Consider the following 14,560-nt stretch of genomic DNA (forward strand, 5'->3'; position numbering starts at 1 on the left):
AGATATTCAAACCATATTTGTATTGCAAAAACGAGCGATTCGTTCTGTGTACCGTCTAGGCTCTCGGGTATCTCTCAGAGAAAAGTTTAAGGAGACTGGTATCATGACTGTGGCATCACAGTACATTTACTCAAATATTTTATATGCCCGTAAAAATATACATAATTTCAATAAGAAAGAAGATATCCATAATATTAACCTTAGAGCTAAGTCCAAACTCATGGTACCACGATTTCGTTTAACCAAGGTAAACAACTCTTTTATGGGGAACTGTATACGTTTTTACAATAAGATTCCGGAGCATATATTAAGTTTATCATTTCCTAAGTTTAAAAAGTACATTAAAAATATTTTGATCGAAAAAGCATATTACAAAATTGAAGACTACGTGTTAGATAAAGATGTATGGAAAGACGACATGGCTCCAGAATCCACACAAATTTGATTCAAAATGTATTCCATAGCATTTAAGTTTATTTGAAAAGAGCAATCCCTAGAGTTTCTTGCTCGTTCTTCTCAGGGAGGTCAGCGTAGTGAACGAGCAGTACCTTAAATATGACGTTTTCAAGTGTAAATTTATTTTACCTATGGAATAAATCATCTTTGACTTTGACTTTGACTTTGACATCAATCAACTCGAAAGGTTTCATTTAAAAATAAAAGTCCAGAATCTTGTTGTGAAGTTTGAAATTCGTTATCCAGGTTGGGTGGTTAGCGGAGGCTGGACTCGAGTGTACTACCACCGCGGCGAGAGCGTGAGAATAAGAGGAGGATCTGAAGCCTTGCTACGTCGGCTAGCCAGTGTCGCACCGCCTCACGCGCACTCGTTACAAGAACTCACTTTAGAACGTGGCGCCGCATCGCAGCTTGGTATGTACTTAAATGTCAATTTTATAAAAGTAAAATTCTTAATATAATATTACACACTTAAAACTTTATAAATGTTCATTTAGAGCAAAATAAAAACGTTAGTCCCACAACATACGAACGAAAACAAAACGATTATAATGTTTGTTCCGTAGATAAATCGCTCAAGGTACGTGTTACGTCTGTGTTTTTAACATTACACTTGACTTAGGACTCTTTAAAAGAAGCCAATAGTGGAGAAGAACGAAGTATGAAAAAATATACTAAATAGAATAGTTGAGGAAATGTATAAAGGTTCTCTGCAGTGGCTATTTTGTTTATGTTCATTTGAGCTGTTTTATCCCAAATATAAATAAATCATAAGAAATGCAGTGGACTAAGAATTACGCGTAAACAGTGTCGTATAATGAATTGTACAGTCGATGCTCTAAAATGGATATCTTCTAGCCGACCTTTTGGTTCTGAAAGCGATGTTACCCATTGAACGGGAAAATGTTAAAGGAATTCCAGCGTAAAAAGTTTCTTAAAACTACATTCACTAGTGATGCGATCATGTTAAACTAATTTTACAGTTCACAACTTGATGGTTAACGTTGTTTAACACTTTTCTTCATGCTTATCTATTCAGAACCAACCAAGTGGTCAGGTATCTATAAGCATCGACTGTACGTAATTGCATGTAATTGTCTGGTACAGGCTTCCACGTGCAGCCGGACGGGTTGGTGACGGCGGTGGAAGGCGGCGGGTGCGCAGCGCGGGCGGGCATCCGTCGCGGCGTGCGCCTTCTCGAGGTGTGCCGCGCAGCCGTGGTGGCGTTACATCACGACCAACTCGTCGACCTGCTCAAAACATCGGATCCTGTCACTGTGAGTACTGTTCGATACAAACAATTTGTCTTGAGCATTTGATTATCTCAGTACAGAGTACTAAAAAATTCCAACCTCAAAAGTACGTGGAATTGCATATAATTACCAAGTTTTTTTGAAATCGGTTACCGGAAAGTGCGCAAACCCGGATTCGTCCCCTAGTTCGTCACTATACGGGACTTGACACAGGAGGTAATAAAAATCGGTTCTCACTACTCAAAATATATTGAGAGAGAAAAACGCCCTGAATTGGAGAATAGCAAAATCAACCATTAAAATAATTGCTCCTTATAATAAAATGTAGGCGCTGTTTATAAAAATGAATCTTCATGCGTGAACAGCCACCCTTAGAGGTGGATAATTTTCTTCAAAATTAATTGGTACCACTATTTCCCTACCACCACTAGTACCCTATTTCCAACAAAAAAAGATTCATGAGAATCAGTTCACAAATACCGGAGTTATCGCGTAACAAACATCCAAAAAAAACAGTCGAATTGAGAACCTCCTCCTTTTTTGAAGTCGGTTAAAAATAGAATAAGGTGCACTTTTTGCTGAAATTGGCTGAAAACTATTATTATTAGATAATTAATTTTTGTTAAATGGGTTCATATGTTTGACTACTTTGATCGCTTAGTAGATCAATGTGATAATGGTTTTACTTACTCATTAGACTTGTTTTCCCAAAATTCATGCCGTCTTGCTATAGCCTGATTAACGTTTATGGTGTATAAACTAGCCAGTGGGCCTAAAAACATGTTCTATTTAAACACTGTAGCTGATAAATTATTTCTATAACGGCAATAACAATATTACATTTGAAAATATTGGGAACAGTGAAAGAATACCTGCACGTCGGAGAAGGTTGACAACCCTTGAAAACTCTCAGAGGCGACCCGTGCCGAACAGTGGGAAGTATAATGAGTTGATGATGAGCTGATGATGTACTTAATGACCTGTTATTTACAAGTTTCTTGCTATATTAATATTACTGTATGACTACAATCAATAAATACTTTATTTATTCAAATCACATCAAACTTCACTACAAAGTAGTAAATTACGTGAAGCGGCCTATTGCTAAGGAACCATTTCTTCCACTTATAATTCGTTAGTAGTGGAGCTCTTTGTGAAAGAGTTTATCCAGGGAAGTACTGCCACTTTACCTATTTCTGCCGCCAAGTGGTAATGTGAGCATTACTCCGTTCCAGTTTTGAATGGTAAGGGGTGCTGGTGAAATTACAGGCACATGAGACGGTCAACTTATGTCTCAGGGTGACTGACGCAGTGGCAGCTACCCCTCAGATCTTTGCAGTTTAAATCTCTCAGCAACAAACGTACGACTTCTTTGTCCCGTCACTTAGTATCTATCGTAAAAAAAATTCTCCTTCAATTTACGCTTGTAGTTTTTTTTGTTTACCTAGTGATATCGAATGTCTTGAAATCTAAATTGTTATTGACGGTTACCATCTATGACCATAGGCTGGTGTCACACTACACTCTTTGCCATATTTTGTTATAATAGGTGACAGTAACGTTCGCGAGCAGTTCCAAGTGCCAATGTGAGTCCCCGATCGAAGAATGGGCGGGACTAGCTCGAGCCGATGCGCAGCACCCCGGCCGGCCGCGCCGCGCATATGAGCGAGGACACTCACCGCCGCGGTCAGATAGTTCGGGTTATGGCACTGGTAAGAAAGAATACTACAAACCACTAACTTTTGCCATAATTGGCACATAAAACCCTATACAGTCGTAGCTCAAAATTATAGAATAGAAGAAACACGATTTGAAAATTTAAAAAATTACTGAATAGTACGAATAAGCATTTCATTCCGCGGAAAGTACGTGAAACTATCGAAATTGGTCGTAATTCGAATTTCAATCGTGATAGTGGATCGTCGGTACCCCCGGCTGGAAAACAGTGTTAGGTACTCCGTCAGTGGTTGATGTGGATGACACTTTAGAAAGTGACGTTGTCAGTGTAGTGTGCAATCCTGCGTATGACTTTAATAAACACGAAGCAAACGAGAGTTGTTGTTCGCCGACGCCGCCTGCGCCCGCAGCCGTACTGAGTGATCTGGCTGCCAGTTTGCTTTGGCGCGCAGTTTCCGTCGAGTTACCGCTGCGGAATCTCATGATTAATACGCGAGTTATCTGTTAGTTTAGTTAATAATATGCTCGTTTATAAGTGGATAACTAATAATTATATTCAGATACATATTATATTCAGTGTTTTTTTTAATCGTTTTGTCTTATTTCCATCATTTTTGAGTTACGACAATATTTTGTTTCATGTGCACATATATTTTGTGTGTTTTCTGCGTATTATTATTAAAAGTAGTAATTCAATTTAAATTTAAGTTAAAGACTAGCATGTATAAAAGCATGATGCGTGTTGATGACGCGAAAGATGATATGATGATAGGAAAAAGGCGTAAAGTAAATGTATGTATAATATATGTTTAGAAGTTATACCGTTAATTATTACAATGCTTTCAAACAGTCAGTACTACAGTAAAGAATGAAATTCAAAATACGCTCATGCGTCTCCGTTTAAAGTTACATTTTATTAATATACATTGTTTATTTCAATTGATATTTTTATGTGTTACTTTGCGGAAGTCCATGTTAATAAAAATGGAAGTAATACACCCTGATGTTCATCATTTAAGGATAATTTTCGTATAACAAAAAATCGTGTTTTATTAGTAGCTTTGAAGTTTCTGGGATAGTAACCCAAAGATCCATTTCTTGTATAAATGAACACCCTGTAACTTCAAATGGAGATGAAACAAAGGACAGATTCCAATAGAAAATCTAGCATGCTTATATTGTTATTATTTATTGCAACTTACAGGTGGCTCAGGCCGAAGTGCGCGGCGGTCACCGCAGACATCTCCAGTATCCGAAGCGGCCCTGCGAAGGCGGTCGCACGACGGCACCGCTTCGCCGCGGCATCCCAGGCACAAACGCACCTCAGTTAATACCAACTCGCTTACGGTAGCGTCTTTATGAAATCAACCCTTACGAAAGAATACCCAATTGCAAACCATCTAGAATAAGTAGCTATACTCGGGTATCTTGATGCACTCGCTTTTAAAACAAACAATGCAAAGAACAGAACGAGATAAAAATAAGGCTTGTAACCTATATCGATCAAATTAGTTTCTTGCCAGGAAAACTTTCACGTTAATATACAATTTTCTAATTTTCCCTTGTAGCCAAACTTTGATAAAAAATGTCAAGATGGCGTCGCGTTTGCAACTCGCAGGAAGCCTGACGGTAGTAATTTTCATTTAAATGAAGAGTTAAAAAAAGTGAATCTAACCAATAATATAAAACAAGCTGATTCCTACAGTTTTTATATGAGAATGATTGATGAATTTTCAGTAAGTTAGTATTTCTTTCGGAAGTTTAGTATATCGTTGGAAAATGCAGCTATTTTTCGTGGAATTGTAATTAAATCTTTGCCATTGACAGTCTGCTAAATACATCGAATATATAACCAGAAATAGAGACGAAATAAGGTCCATATATTCCTGGTAACACATTAGCGATACAGCTCTTATAAATATCAACTCCCGTTTGTACTGAAATATAGACAGGCCAACTACTGACCTGTGTGTACGTCTCCGTATATTCCAAAAAATATTCTGAATTTATTGTAATAAACATAATATCTCTAACAATGCCGTGCTGTTCTATTCGGTGGTGTGGTTCGAAAATAGCAAAAACAGCAAAACATCTAGTTACAAAACAAACGGAATCACATTTCATCGGTAATTAAATATTTTTTGCTATTTTCGAACATAACAACAAAGCTCAAGTTAACTGGTCGATTTGAAGTGAAACAGTTGACGACACCCGTCAATTGTTTCGAACTCGGGCTAGCCAATCGGAGCGCAGTTGTCACAGTAATGATATGGCAGAATAGTTTTCAAAAAAATTAATTGACATGTCGTCTCTATTTCTGGTTATATACTTGATGGCTAAATATGATTGATTTGGTCGGTATATTCTATTTATTTTTAAACTGAGATGTTGAATTATTTAACTAGTTATTGTTATAGTTAGGCTTCAGTTCACTGCAATTTCAATTAGTTTTCGGAATCTTTAATATTTTCCTATTTTTACTAAAAATTGCAAGGAAAATTCACCTTCTTATAATTCGTTTCCTAATAAATTATTTAGTTATAATCTTAAATGTATATTGTGGACAGGAGGAACTAATGCGACTAATGGACGCGGAGCTAGGCGAGAGCGGGCGACAGACGAGTACAACCGGCGGAATAGCACCTCCAGTTGGGGCCCCGCCTGTGGGGGTCCCCCCAGTGGGCGCGCCGCCGTTGCCACTCTGCGACGCTGCGGCTCTGGACTGGACTGCGCTCGTACAGACCGCCACAAGGGCTATGTTACAGGTATGTCACTAGCCTACTTCAATTGTTGCATCTGTACTACTAATAAAAATAATTTAAGATTTCTTCCCAATATTCGTAAAGTACTATTTTATTTTGACCCATTACAATTTTGACGTTAGTGCAGTCAGAGTTTTAAAAAGAAAACAGTAATGACAATAGAATCTAAAACTTAAGGCGACCTTTGCGATACGTATGCAGTATAGCGGTCATGCTCGGACTAGTGTTTGTTCACTATTTAATATCTGTGGCAATTTTTGTTATTTAAGTATTAGATTTTTTTATCGTGCAATATTATTTAATATTCGAGTATTGTATCCTGAAATATTATTTAATAATTACAGGATTATATACTTGAATATTTAAATAATAAAAATTGCGACGAAAATTGGGTAATGAACACTAAGTCCGAGAATGACCGATACGCGCCGTACAAGTATCAAACAGTGGTATATCCTAGAAAACGTACTGTTGATACCCTAAAGCTGGGTACTCATTAGCGAGCTATAACTGTAACGTGACAGGTACAGTAACGAGGTTCTAGTGTGTACGCCGTAAAACAGATTTCACTCGTTAGAATGTGTACCTGCTTATCGTCTGCTCACTGCGAACCGCACGCGTTCTGCTCGTGGCAAGCTTCCAAACCACGTACACACTATGATTTTTGGTAACATAATATGCAACGGTTACAGTTCGCTAGTAATACCCGGCTTTGATACTTGATCCCCTAGTTGACCTTTCGGTTCTGAGAGCTATCTTACGCATTAAACAGAAAATTGTTATAGGAATTCAGGCTCTATGGTTCAAATTTGTATTCTGTACTTAAGTATAGATTAAAAAGTTCCTTAAAACGTCATTCACCAATGATGCAATGGAAATCATATCAAAATGGATTTTACGGCTCACAGGTTAAAAGTTAAGTTTGTTTAACATTTGCCAGCGCTCTTATCCACTCAGAAGCAAATGTTGTTTAGGGGGTCAGGTATGTTAGGGCATCGACTGTACCTCATTCACGGGCGGCATTTTTTTTATACTGATTATCGATCGTCGTCCAAAACATACAAACGAAAAACAATTTTAATTACTCAATTCCACAAATAACAACGAAGAATAAGGGCAGTGCCTTAAATTTTACTTACTACGTTTACTTAAATTATCATCAGAACCGCTGTCGCCAAAACTCACGCATTCATAATTTGAAACACTACGAAATCTTGGTCGTAGTTTCTAATTTAAAACGAAATAACAAATTCTGGACAGTTAATATAATTTAAACTTTACCTTGTTGGCATACCGTTAAAAGTTCAGTACCTATTATTGCAAGCTACGACTTTTTGATTTTATATTGAAATTTCAATCAATGTGCTGCCACCTAACGATCAATAGTTGAACGACGACGAATTCGAGATGTTTCTTAGTTCTCCAAAAAAGAAGCGACCAAATTACAGCGGCATAATATTTATTTTCGTTTCTTGTAACAAAAAAAATATTAAAATAAACAGAAAATTGAAAATTTATTTAAATCAAATATAATATTTTTTTAATTAAGAGTTTTCTTTGAGCCATGTCTTCGTTTAATTATCGGTATCCTCAGTAATGTTTTCCATTGTGGTTCTAATACATTATACACTTTCTCTTATGTAACTTAGTTCACTTATTTGGGTTTTTTAAATAGGCGGCGGGAGTCAATATTTACGTTTTCACTTTCACTTAAATCACATTATTTTCTATCACTTTGAACAAAAACTTTGAATTCGTAATTATTGAAATTTTTAATGTAGTCTTTTGTAATTTGGTTTAAAATAAGCAATATCTAACTTTCTTTCTTCGTTTTTTCTTCATAATATACTTAAAATTAAAATAATCTTTGTAAAAGTTGTACTTGTTACTTCAAAACCCGGCCATTTTTTCTTAAATGTAATAAGACTTACACCACCATAGATAATATTAGAAGTGGAACTATCATTTTTGCATTCTAAAGTAGCAAAATAAGGCAATTTTCTACGATTTTCAAGGCTTTGTGCGAAATAATTGACACGATCATAGCATACAAGGCGAAAATAGCAGACTAAGCTTAAGTATGTGGAACTTCGCGTACTGTGTCAACACACGTGTCACGCAAACTAAGCACTTCCACTGTATTTATTGCTCTGTGGTTTATTCTGTCTTTTTTTTAGATATGTGAGGAACATCAGTACCCATCGATAGAGAACCCTGATCCTCCGATAGACCCATTGACCAATGAGCCACCAGTGCATGACTCGTGGTCTGAATTGCCTGTAAGTATTTAGTTTATAAAAACGAACTTCTTTGTAATAATCAGTCTTGTGAGAGCGAATTTTCCGTCCTCACTCTGATGAGCTCTCTCAATCTTCTTATATTGCAGGTAAGCCGTATGTTGTAAGTTATGTTGGATTATTATTAGAAATGCCACGAATATTCGGCCACTATTCGGTATTCGGTCACTTTTTTTTGATATTCGGTATTTGGCCGAATACCGAATATAAAATGATGAAAAAAGCATATATTCAAAGTCTATCATGCATTTAATTATTGATTTAATACTTAAAATCAATCAGTGGCAGGTTGTGATGTATGAAAACAGTTTTTTCAGCATTAGTTGGTAACAAACGATTGCATTTTTTCTCATAAACAATTCCTGCTTCTGAAAATAGCCTCTCACTATAAAAACACTACTGCCAGTAGATGATAGATAAATATTAGCAAATTTGACAGGCTTGAATACTGCTTTGCGTTTGCCGACCACTTGTAAACGTCTGCCGTCGGTCAGATTTCAAATAAAAATGAATTTCATGTACAATAGACCTTTTCTCTACATCCTCACCATTTTGCGTTAATACGCAGTAGCGTCGCTGTAGCGACTTCTTCAAAACAGGACCAGAAACTGTCATTTATTGATTCTATCGTTTTATCATTTTTCAACAAAACACTCCACCCCTGTTACTGTGCAATGAGACAGGTCATAACAGGTCGCGCGTGAAATGCAGATCTTACGCCGAACAGTCGGCAGCCGAATAGTCAGCGCTTCAGACGTTAACGTGGCTGAATATTCGGTATTCGGCCAAATCACTATTCGTGGCATGTCTAATTATTATCGACAATTATTATTAGCTACTACATATTCAATCGTGAGACGTCCACTACTGAACGTAAGATGTTTCCAACCTACAAAATATGACATTCATGAACCTACACTGCGGCGCCATGCAAATAGATCAGTCACTAGTCGAGTGTTTATACACATACGGGCACATCAAACGGAACCTTATCAGTCTATTTTACGTGTTGTCTGCATTGCCATTTGAAATTGTCATAGAATTAGTGCAATTTATAATGAAGTAGAACGTATGTAACTCCGTCAGACCAACGACACAACACCACCAGTGCCCACTCCAGCACCAGCGCAGAGCGGCACTCCTAGTGCAGCCACGCAGGCGTCGTGCGGGTGTGGGCTGGCTGCGCGCGTCATCGCCTTGGAGACCGACGCGACGCGTGCGCAAAGGCTGCAGCGGCAGCTTGAAGACGAGGTAATTTGTACTTCGTTACTTTATTCACTGCCATAAACCCCCTCGTAGTGTGCGGCATGCAGAAAACGGTCTCAACTTACCACTTCCCGCGTTTCGTCGTGTTATTTAAAAACAGTTCTGCTGTTCCTTTCCTGTACAGCAGCGAAGACCTTACAATGGCAAACATTATAGTGCATATGGCATACGCTGATGAACGATCGCGTAGTATTATGTTTCCAAATAAAAAAAATTGCATGTTATTATACACTTCCGGAGACATACTTCGAGCCACTTTGCGTTTACTGTATAAATTGCCCTAAGTTTAAACAATTTTTGATTGATCAAAAACTATTATGCAATTTTGAAACCAGTGTGCTTTTTCTTCTTATCGTATTAATGGTATACACTTATCATCGTCGTGAAAGGATTTAACGTGGTTTAACAGTGCGCCAGACATACAGGAAAGGAATGGTGTGTTGTGCGAGGAGGCTCCTTTCATGCACCCCAATACCGATATACTAAACGTTATTTATTTAAGCCATTGTTCAAAATTTGAATTTGTGAAAACATTTTCTTCAGTGGTAACAGTATCCTTGTATTCTAATATTAAAAATGAAAATGCTAGATGGGTCGAATTATGTATCCAGGAGTGCAGTATTGACTAAAAAGACTGTCAATGATTGTGTCATATTCTCCGTTCGTCAGGTTCGTCGCCTGCGACGCCACAACGCTCGTCTCCGCGAGGACTCCGCACGTGCTGTTTGGCAGCTCCGCCACTTCACGCAGTGGCTCAACCGCACCGTGGATAGACAGTGATACCAATCTTTTCATTCATTCTCAACTTTTTTCAAACCGACTGTTGAGCGACTATTATATCGGGCTCAGTAATATAATAAATAGGATATTTCCTACCTTGACACGAACCGTACCTACATCAATAATCTACAGTAACGTGACTCTCTACAAATTATTTATCAATATATGTAATTATATCCTTATTAACAATTTTGTATCTAGTAATTCGTATTTTGTCTCTCTGACCTGATTAGTGAAACAATCTATATTTTGTCGACGATTTTGTTTTATAATGCACACGTACATAATTACATTTTAACTGTTGTGCAAAAACTACATTAAAACCTATGTGAACATTAGACATTTGCTGGTCTTGCGCAACGATATAGAGTAGAAGAAGACAACTTGTCTTTTTCAACAATATTTTAGGACAATGCAATACAAAACATTACAGTGACGTCAAACGAGACAAAAAGTTATAAAAGACATTCACTATAGAATATTAATGCCACTTGACTCTTTGTCCCTGTACTATATAACCCGTATTATACCTTAAAATTAATAATCGTATCTGCCTAGTATGTTATTAATGGAAAGTCACGTCTCAATACGCAAACCTTTACAAAATAGGTTAACAAATTAAACCTACAATCGTCCATAGAGATCATAAAATAAATAATTAAGTCCGCATTACGTTATCTACAGATAATAGTAATCAATGTAAGTAGATTATTCGTTTAATATGAATCACCAATAAATCTGAATATATATTGAACTAAAACGTTCTTGACTCGCTTTTACAAATAAGCATTATATTTTACTACAATGTATTCGTGAATGCACGTTGACAAACACTATAATTAATAAACTTATTTATATAAAGGATGTAAATATCTAAGAGAACATAACGGTATCATTATTTCAACCCTACACGTTCATAGTGAATGAGCCGAGTTCACAATTGTGTCATTTTGCCATTTCCGCCGTGTCTCGTAACCACAGTACATCAGCGAGACATCAAACCGCAGTGAGCATACATACTACTAGAGACGCAATGTCCTACTAACAGTTGTCTAAAATGTGGGACAACTTTGCAAATTTAAAGACTAGCTTTGAATCTGAGTGAAATTTCAACGAAAAATATATTTGTCTCGTTTTTTCTAATGTCAAACTTATTATGTCAAAATGAAATGGTCATACATATTGCATTAACGGATACGACCAGTGTTACCGGTTTAGAAATAATTTTCCCTAATTTTTTGTAGCGTCACTGATGGAAAGAGACAGCAGAGATAGATAGTAATCAGAATGGGAATGAACGAGTGAAATATACATGACAATGTGTCAACTTAAGGGTCCGCTTGAAATTCATAGTTCTTTCAAATAAATTGTAAATATGAAGAGATGACTTTCTAATCTAAGAATTTCACTGCTTTTCTAGTATTTTTTATTTATTGGATAAAGATGATAAAAATACTGTCTTTCGACAAAGTTTCTGTTTCTGTTTAACGAAAACAAATTTATAAAAGGGTAGGTATTACGAATTACGTGATACACAAACATTTAACTATAGTTTATTACAAATTATTAAACGCCACTGTGCATCATTAGCTTGTTGTACAATTGCCTTGTTTTCTTACTCAAATTATCTTTTCGTAAAAGTCGTATAATTTTTATCCACTCCATCCAGCGCGTTCGATCTTTAGGTATTCTGGGAAACAAACAAAATATCACTTTTAATATTACGTATTAATAGTATTACGGTTACACTTTACGTTAAAACGTTACAACGACTAAACTTGAATTAGAATCACGTTTTCACTACGAAGTCAAAGTAACTTTTTGAAGTTAGGAAAGGAAGGGTTAACTCCCAATATTATGGGCAAATGAAAATTGGTTTACTGGCAACATTGAAGTTTAAAATAAATTTATTTTAGTTTTATTTACGATTCTAACCAAACCGATCTAAACAAACAAAAGCAAACTTACCTGTGGAAAGTAATCTAAGTAGTTTTACGATCATTGTCAAATCGAGAATTGCAAATTTTAATTACATTTTCACCGTTTTTGATACTTTTTATCACGTCTAGGTGACGTCACCATCTGTCAATCAGTGAGTTGTACTCACTCGAATTCAAGATGGTGACTGATGTCACTGTTGCCTGTAGGGAACAGCGCCGTGGGTACCGTTTGGAGGCGCAGATTGCGGATCTGTTGTTTGCAAGTATAATATTGTCAAAACGTGTTTACGAGGCGCGAGAGGGAATCTCATCATTGGTCGAAAACATTACACTTCCAAAGTATCGATAACCAATAGCTTAAAGGGAATAAGTCTCTCACCTACTAAATGACCATTAAACTATAGTTATAATAAGACAAGTATGGTAACTCCATACAAACTGGTTTGTACGAGGTCGCGCCCGTCGTGTACCGTGTATGGACGCACAGTACATGTAATACATTCGCATAATCTCGCGATGCATTCGCATTGCATAGCGCTGGTATATGGAAATACCATACAAACTTATTATTATACTATGATCAAAGCCTTAGTTTAATAAAACTCATAGTGGTACACCAAGCGTGTAGTAAATTCTTATGATTAAACCGCGCTGCATCTTATGAATTTTGTGCCTTTTGCTGCGCTTCTAGAGAAGCCTTTGTGTAGCGTAACTTTACGGAAAAACGTATGTTACATAATAAATTACATTGCCTGATATTAAACAAATTATTATGTATATCTATCTATCTACAAATATTCTGTATTATAAAGTTGTAATTTCTAATCATTGATGTTATTTAATGTGGTTTGTTATTACAAATAATGTATATTGATAAACTTTGACGTCATTTTCATAATTCATTTCGTATAGAAAATACCTATTTGGGTTATTTTCAAGTTAGTTTTCTCTACCTAATTTCGGTCGGAATTTTTATTATTTAAGTAATCGAATATATTATCATTAAATATCAAATAATATTTCAGGATACCACACTCGAATATTAAATAATATTTCGTGATAATATTCTAGAATATTATATATAGAATTTACCAAGTAATACAAATTCTCATGGAAATAAGACAGAAACATTCTTACCTGAAAATTACCCATTTGAATTCCGATTATTTCTTCAGATAAAGATATTATTTGTTGATTACGTAATTTATTCGTAAAATCATAGTACACATTACTTTTAACGTATATTGTTTATATTGTAGGACACGTTGGTTATAACATATTTTTTTATTGTGGCGATAAGATATAAGTTATCATAAGAAGATATGACAATGTAAGGTGAACACCAACTAAAATTAGGAGTGGGTCAAAGTGAAATGCGTTGTTACAATTATTTTCTTATATTTTAATCATGTTAATCGTATATTTATTCATAACTAACTGTTCAAACATACGTATTTGACTTTGACTTATGTAGTTAATTAATTATGGAATAGCATTCGTAAGTAAATTGTTATGTACACTCTTCAAGCCTGCCAAATATAATACAGTAAGAGAAAATACATTAGCACAAATTACACTTGTTTCAATATGGTAAAGCTTGAATACGAAATTAAAAGAATTCTAAGAATTTCGTAAAGTAAATGTACAATGTTTCGCGTACGGTTCTACTTTGAAATCTCATTGACACGTTAAAAATTTATACAAAATACGTCTGTTGTTCATTAGAAAATATAGGCGTTCTCAAAACAAAGGTATTTTTGTTTAGCCTGCCTAGGGGTAAGGGTGGAATTACAGGCACATGGGACATGTCAACTTATATCTCAGGACAGTGGACGCAGTGGCAGTGCCCCTCAGATCTGCTCTGATTGGCACTGCAACTCCTATGGACAGGCGCGTCGCTAACCACCAGGTGCAATACATTTTAATCATTATTAAAGCTGCACACTTGAATTTACATAATGTACCTACATTACCGGTAAAATAAACGCGCATTTAAAAAAATTATCTGTTCCATATATGAACTTGTTTTAAAACAGTATTAGTTATTTCAAAAATCGTGTAAAATCTTTCCATGGCTATTGTGCTACCAAACGCAAAATCTACATGTAAACAACTACATTGGTGTATTT

The 14,560-nt window shown here is 36.0% G+C and overlaps 1 protein-coding gene across 1 annotated transcript in view; it reads left to right on the forward strand.

The window, feature by feature from the left end:
- LOC113226842 (signal-induced proliferation-associated 1-like protein 2) overlaps window positions 1-13,463 on the forward strand; it is a 29,191-nt gene extending 15,728 nt beyond the window's left edge. Inside the window, exons 8-15 of the mRNA XM_026459618.1 lie at window positions 703-870; window positions 1,564-1,733; window positions 3,259-3,421; window positions 4,591-4,733; window positions 5,954-6,151; window positions 8,326-8,427; window positions 9,532-9,696; window positions 10,381-13,463. Coding sequence (XP_026315403.1) covers window positions 703-870; window positions 1,564-1,733; window positions 3,259-3,421; window positions 4,591-4,733; window positions 5,954-6,151; window positions 8,326-8,427; window positions 9,532-9,696; window positions 10,381-10,491 — 1,220 coding nt within the window. The 3' untranslated portion in view covers window positions 10,492-13,463. The remainder of the gene's footprint in view (window positions 1-702; window positions 871-1,563; window positions 1,734-3,258; window positions 3,422-4,590; window positions 4,734-5,953; window positions 6,152-8,325; window positions 8,428-9,531; window positions 9,697-10,380) is intronic.
- Window positions 13,464-14,560: the final 1,097 nt, after the last annotated feature.

The sequence above is a fragment of the Hyposmocoma kahamanoa genome, unplaced genomic scaffold (assembly GCF_003589595.1).
Source record: "Hyposmocoma kahamanoa isolate Upper Pololo Valley unplaced genomic scaffold, ASM358959v1 202, whole genome shotgun sequence".
Taxonomy (NCBI): Eukaryota; Metazoa; Arthropoda; class Insecta; order Lepidoptera; family Cosmopterigidae; genus Hyposmocoma; species Hyposmocoma kahamanoa.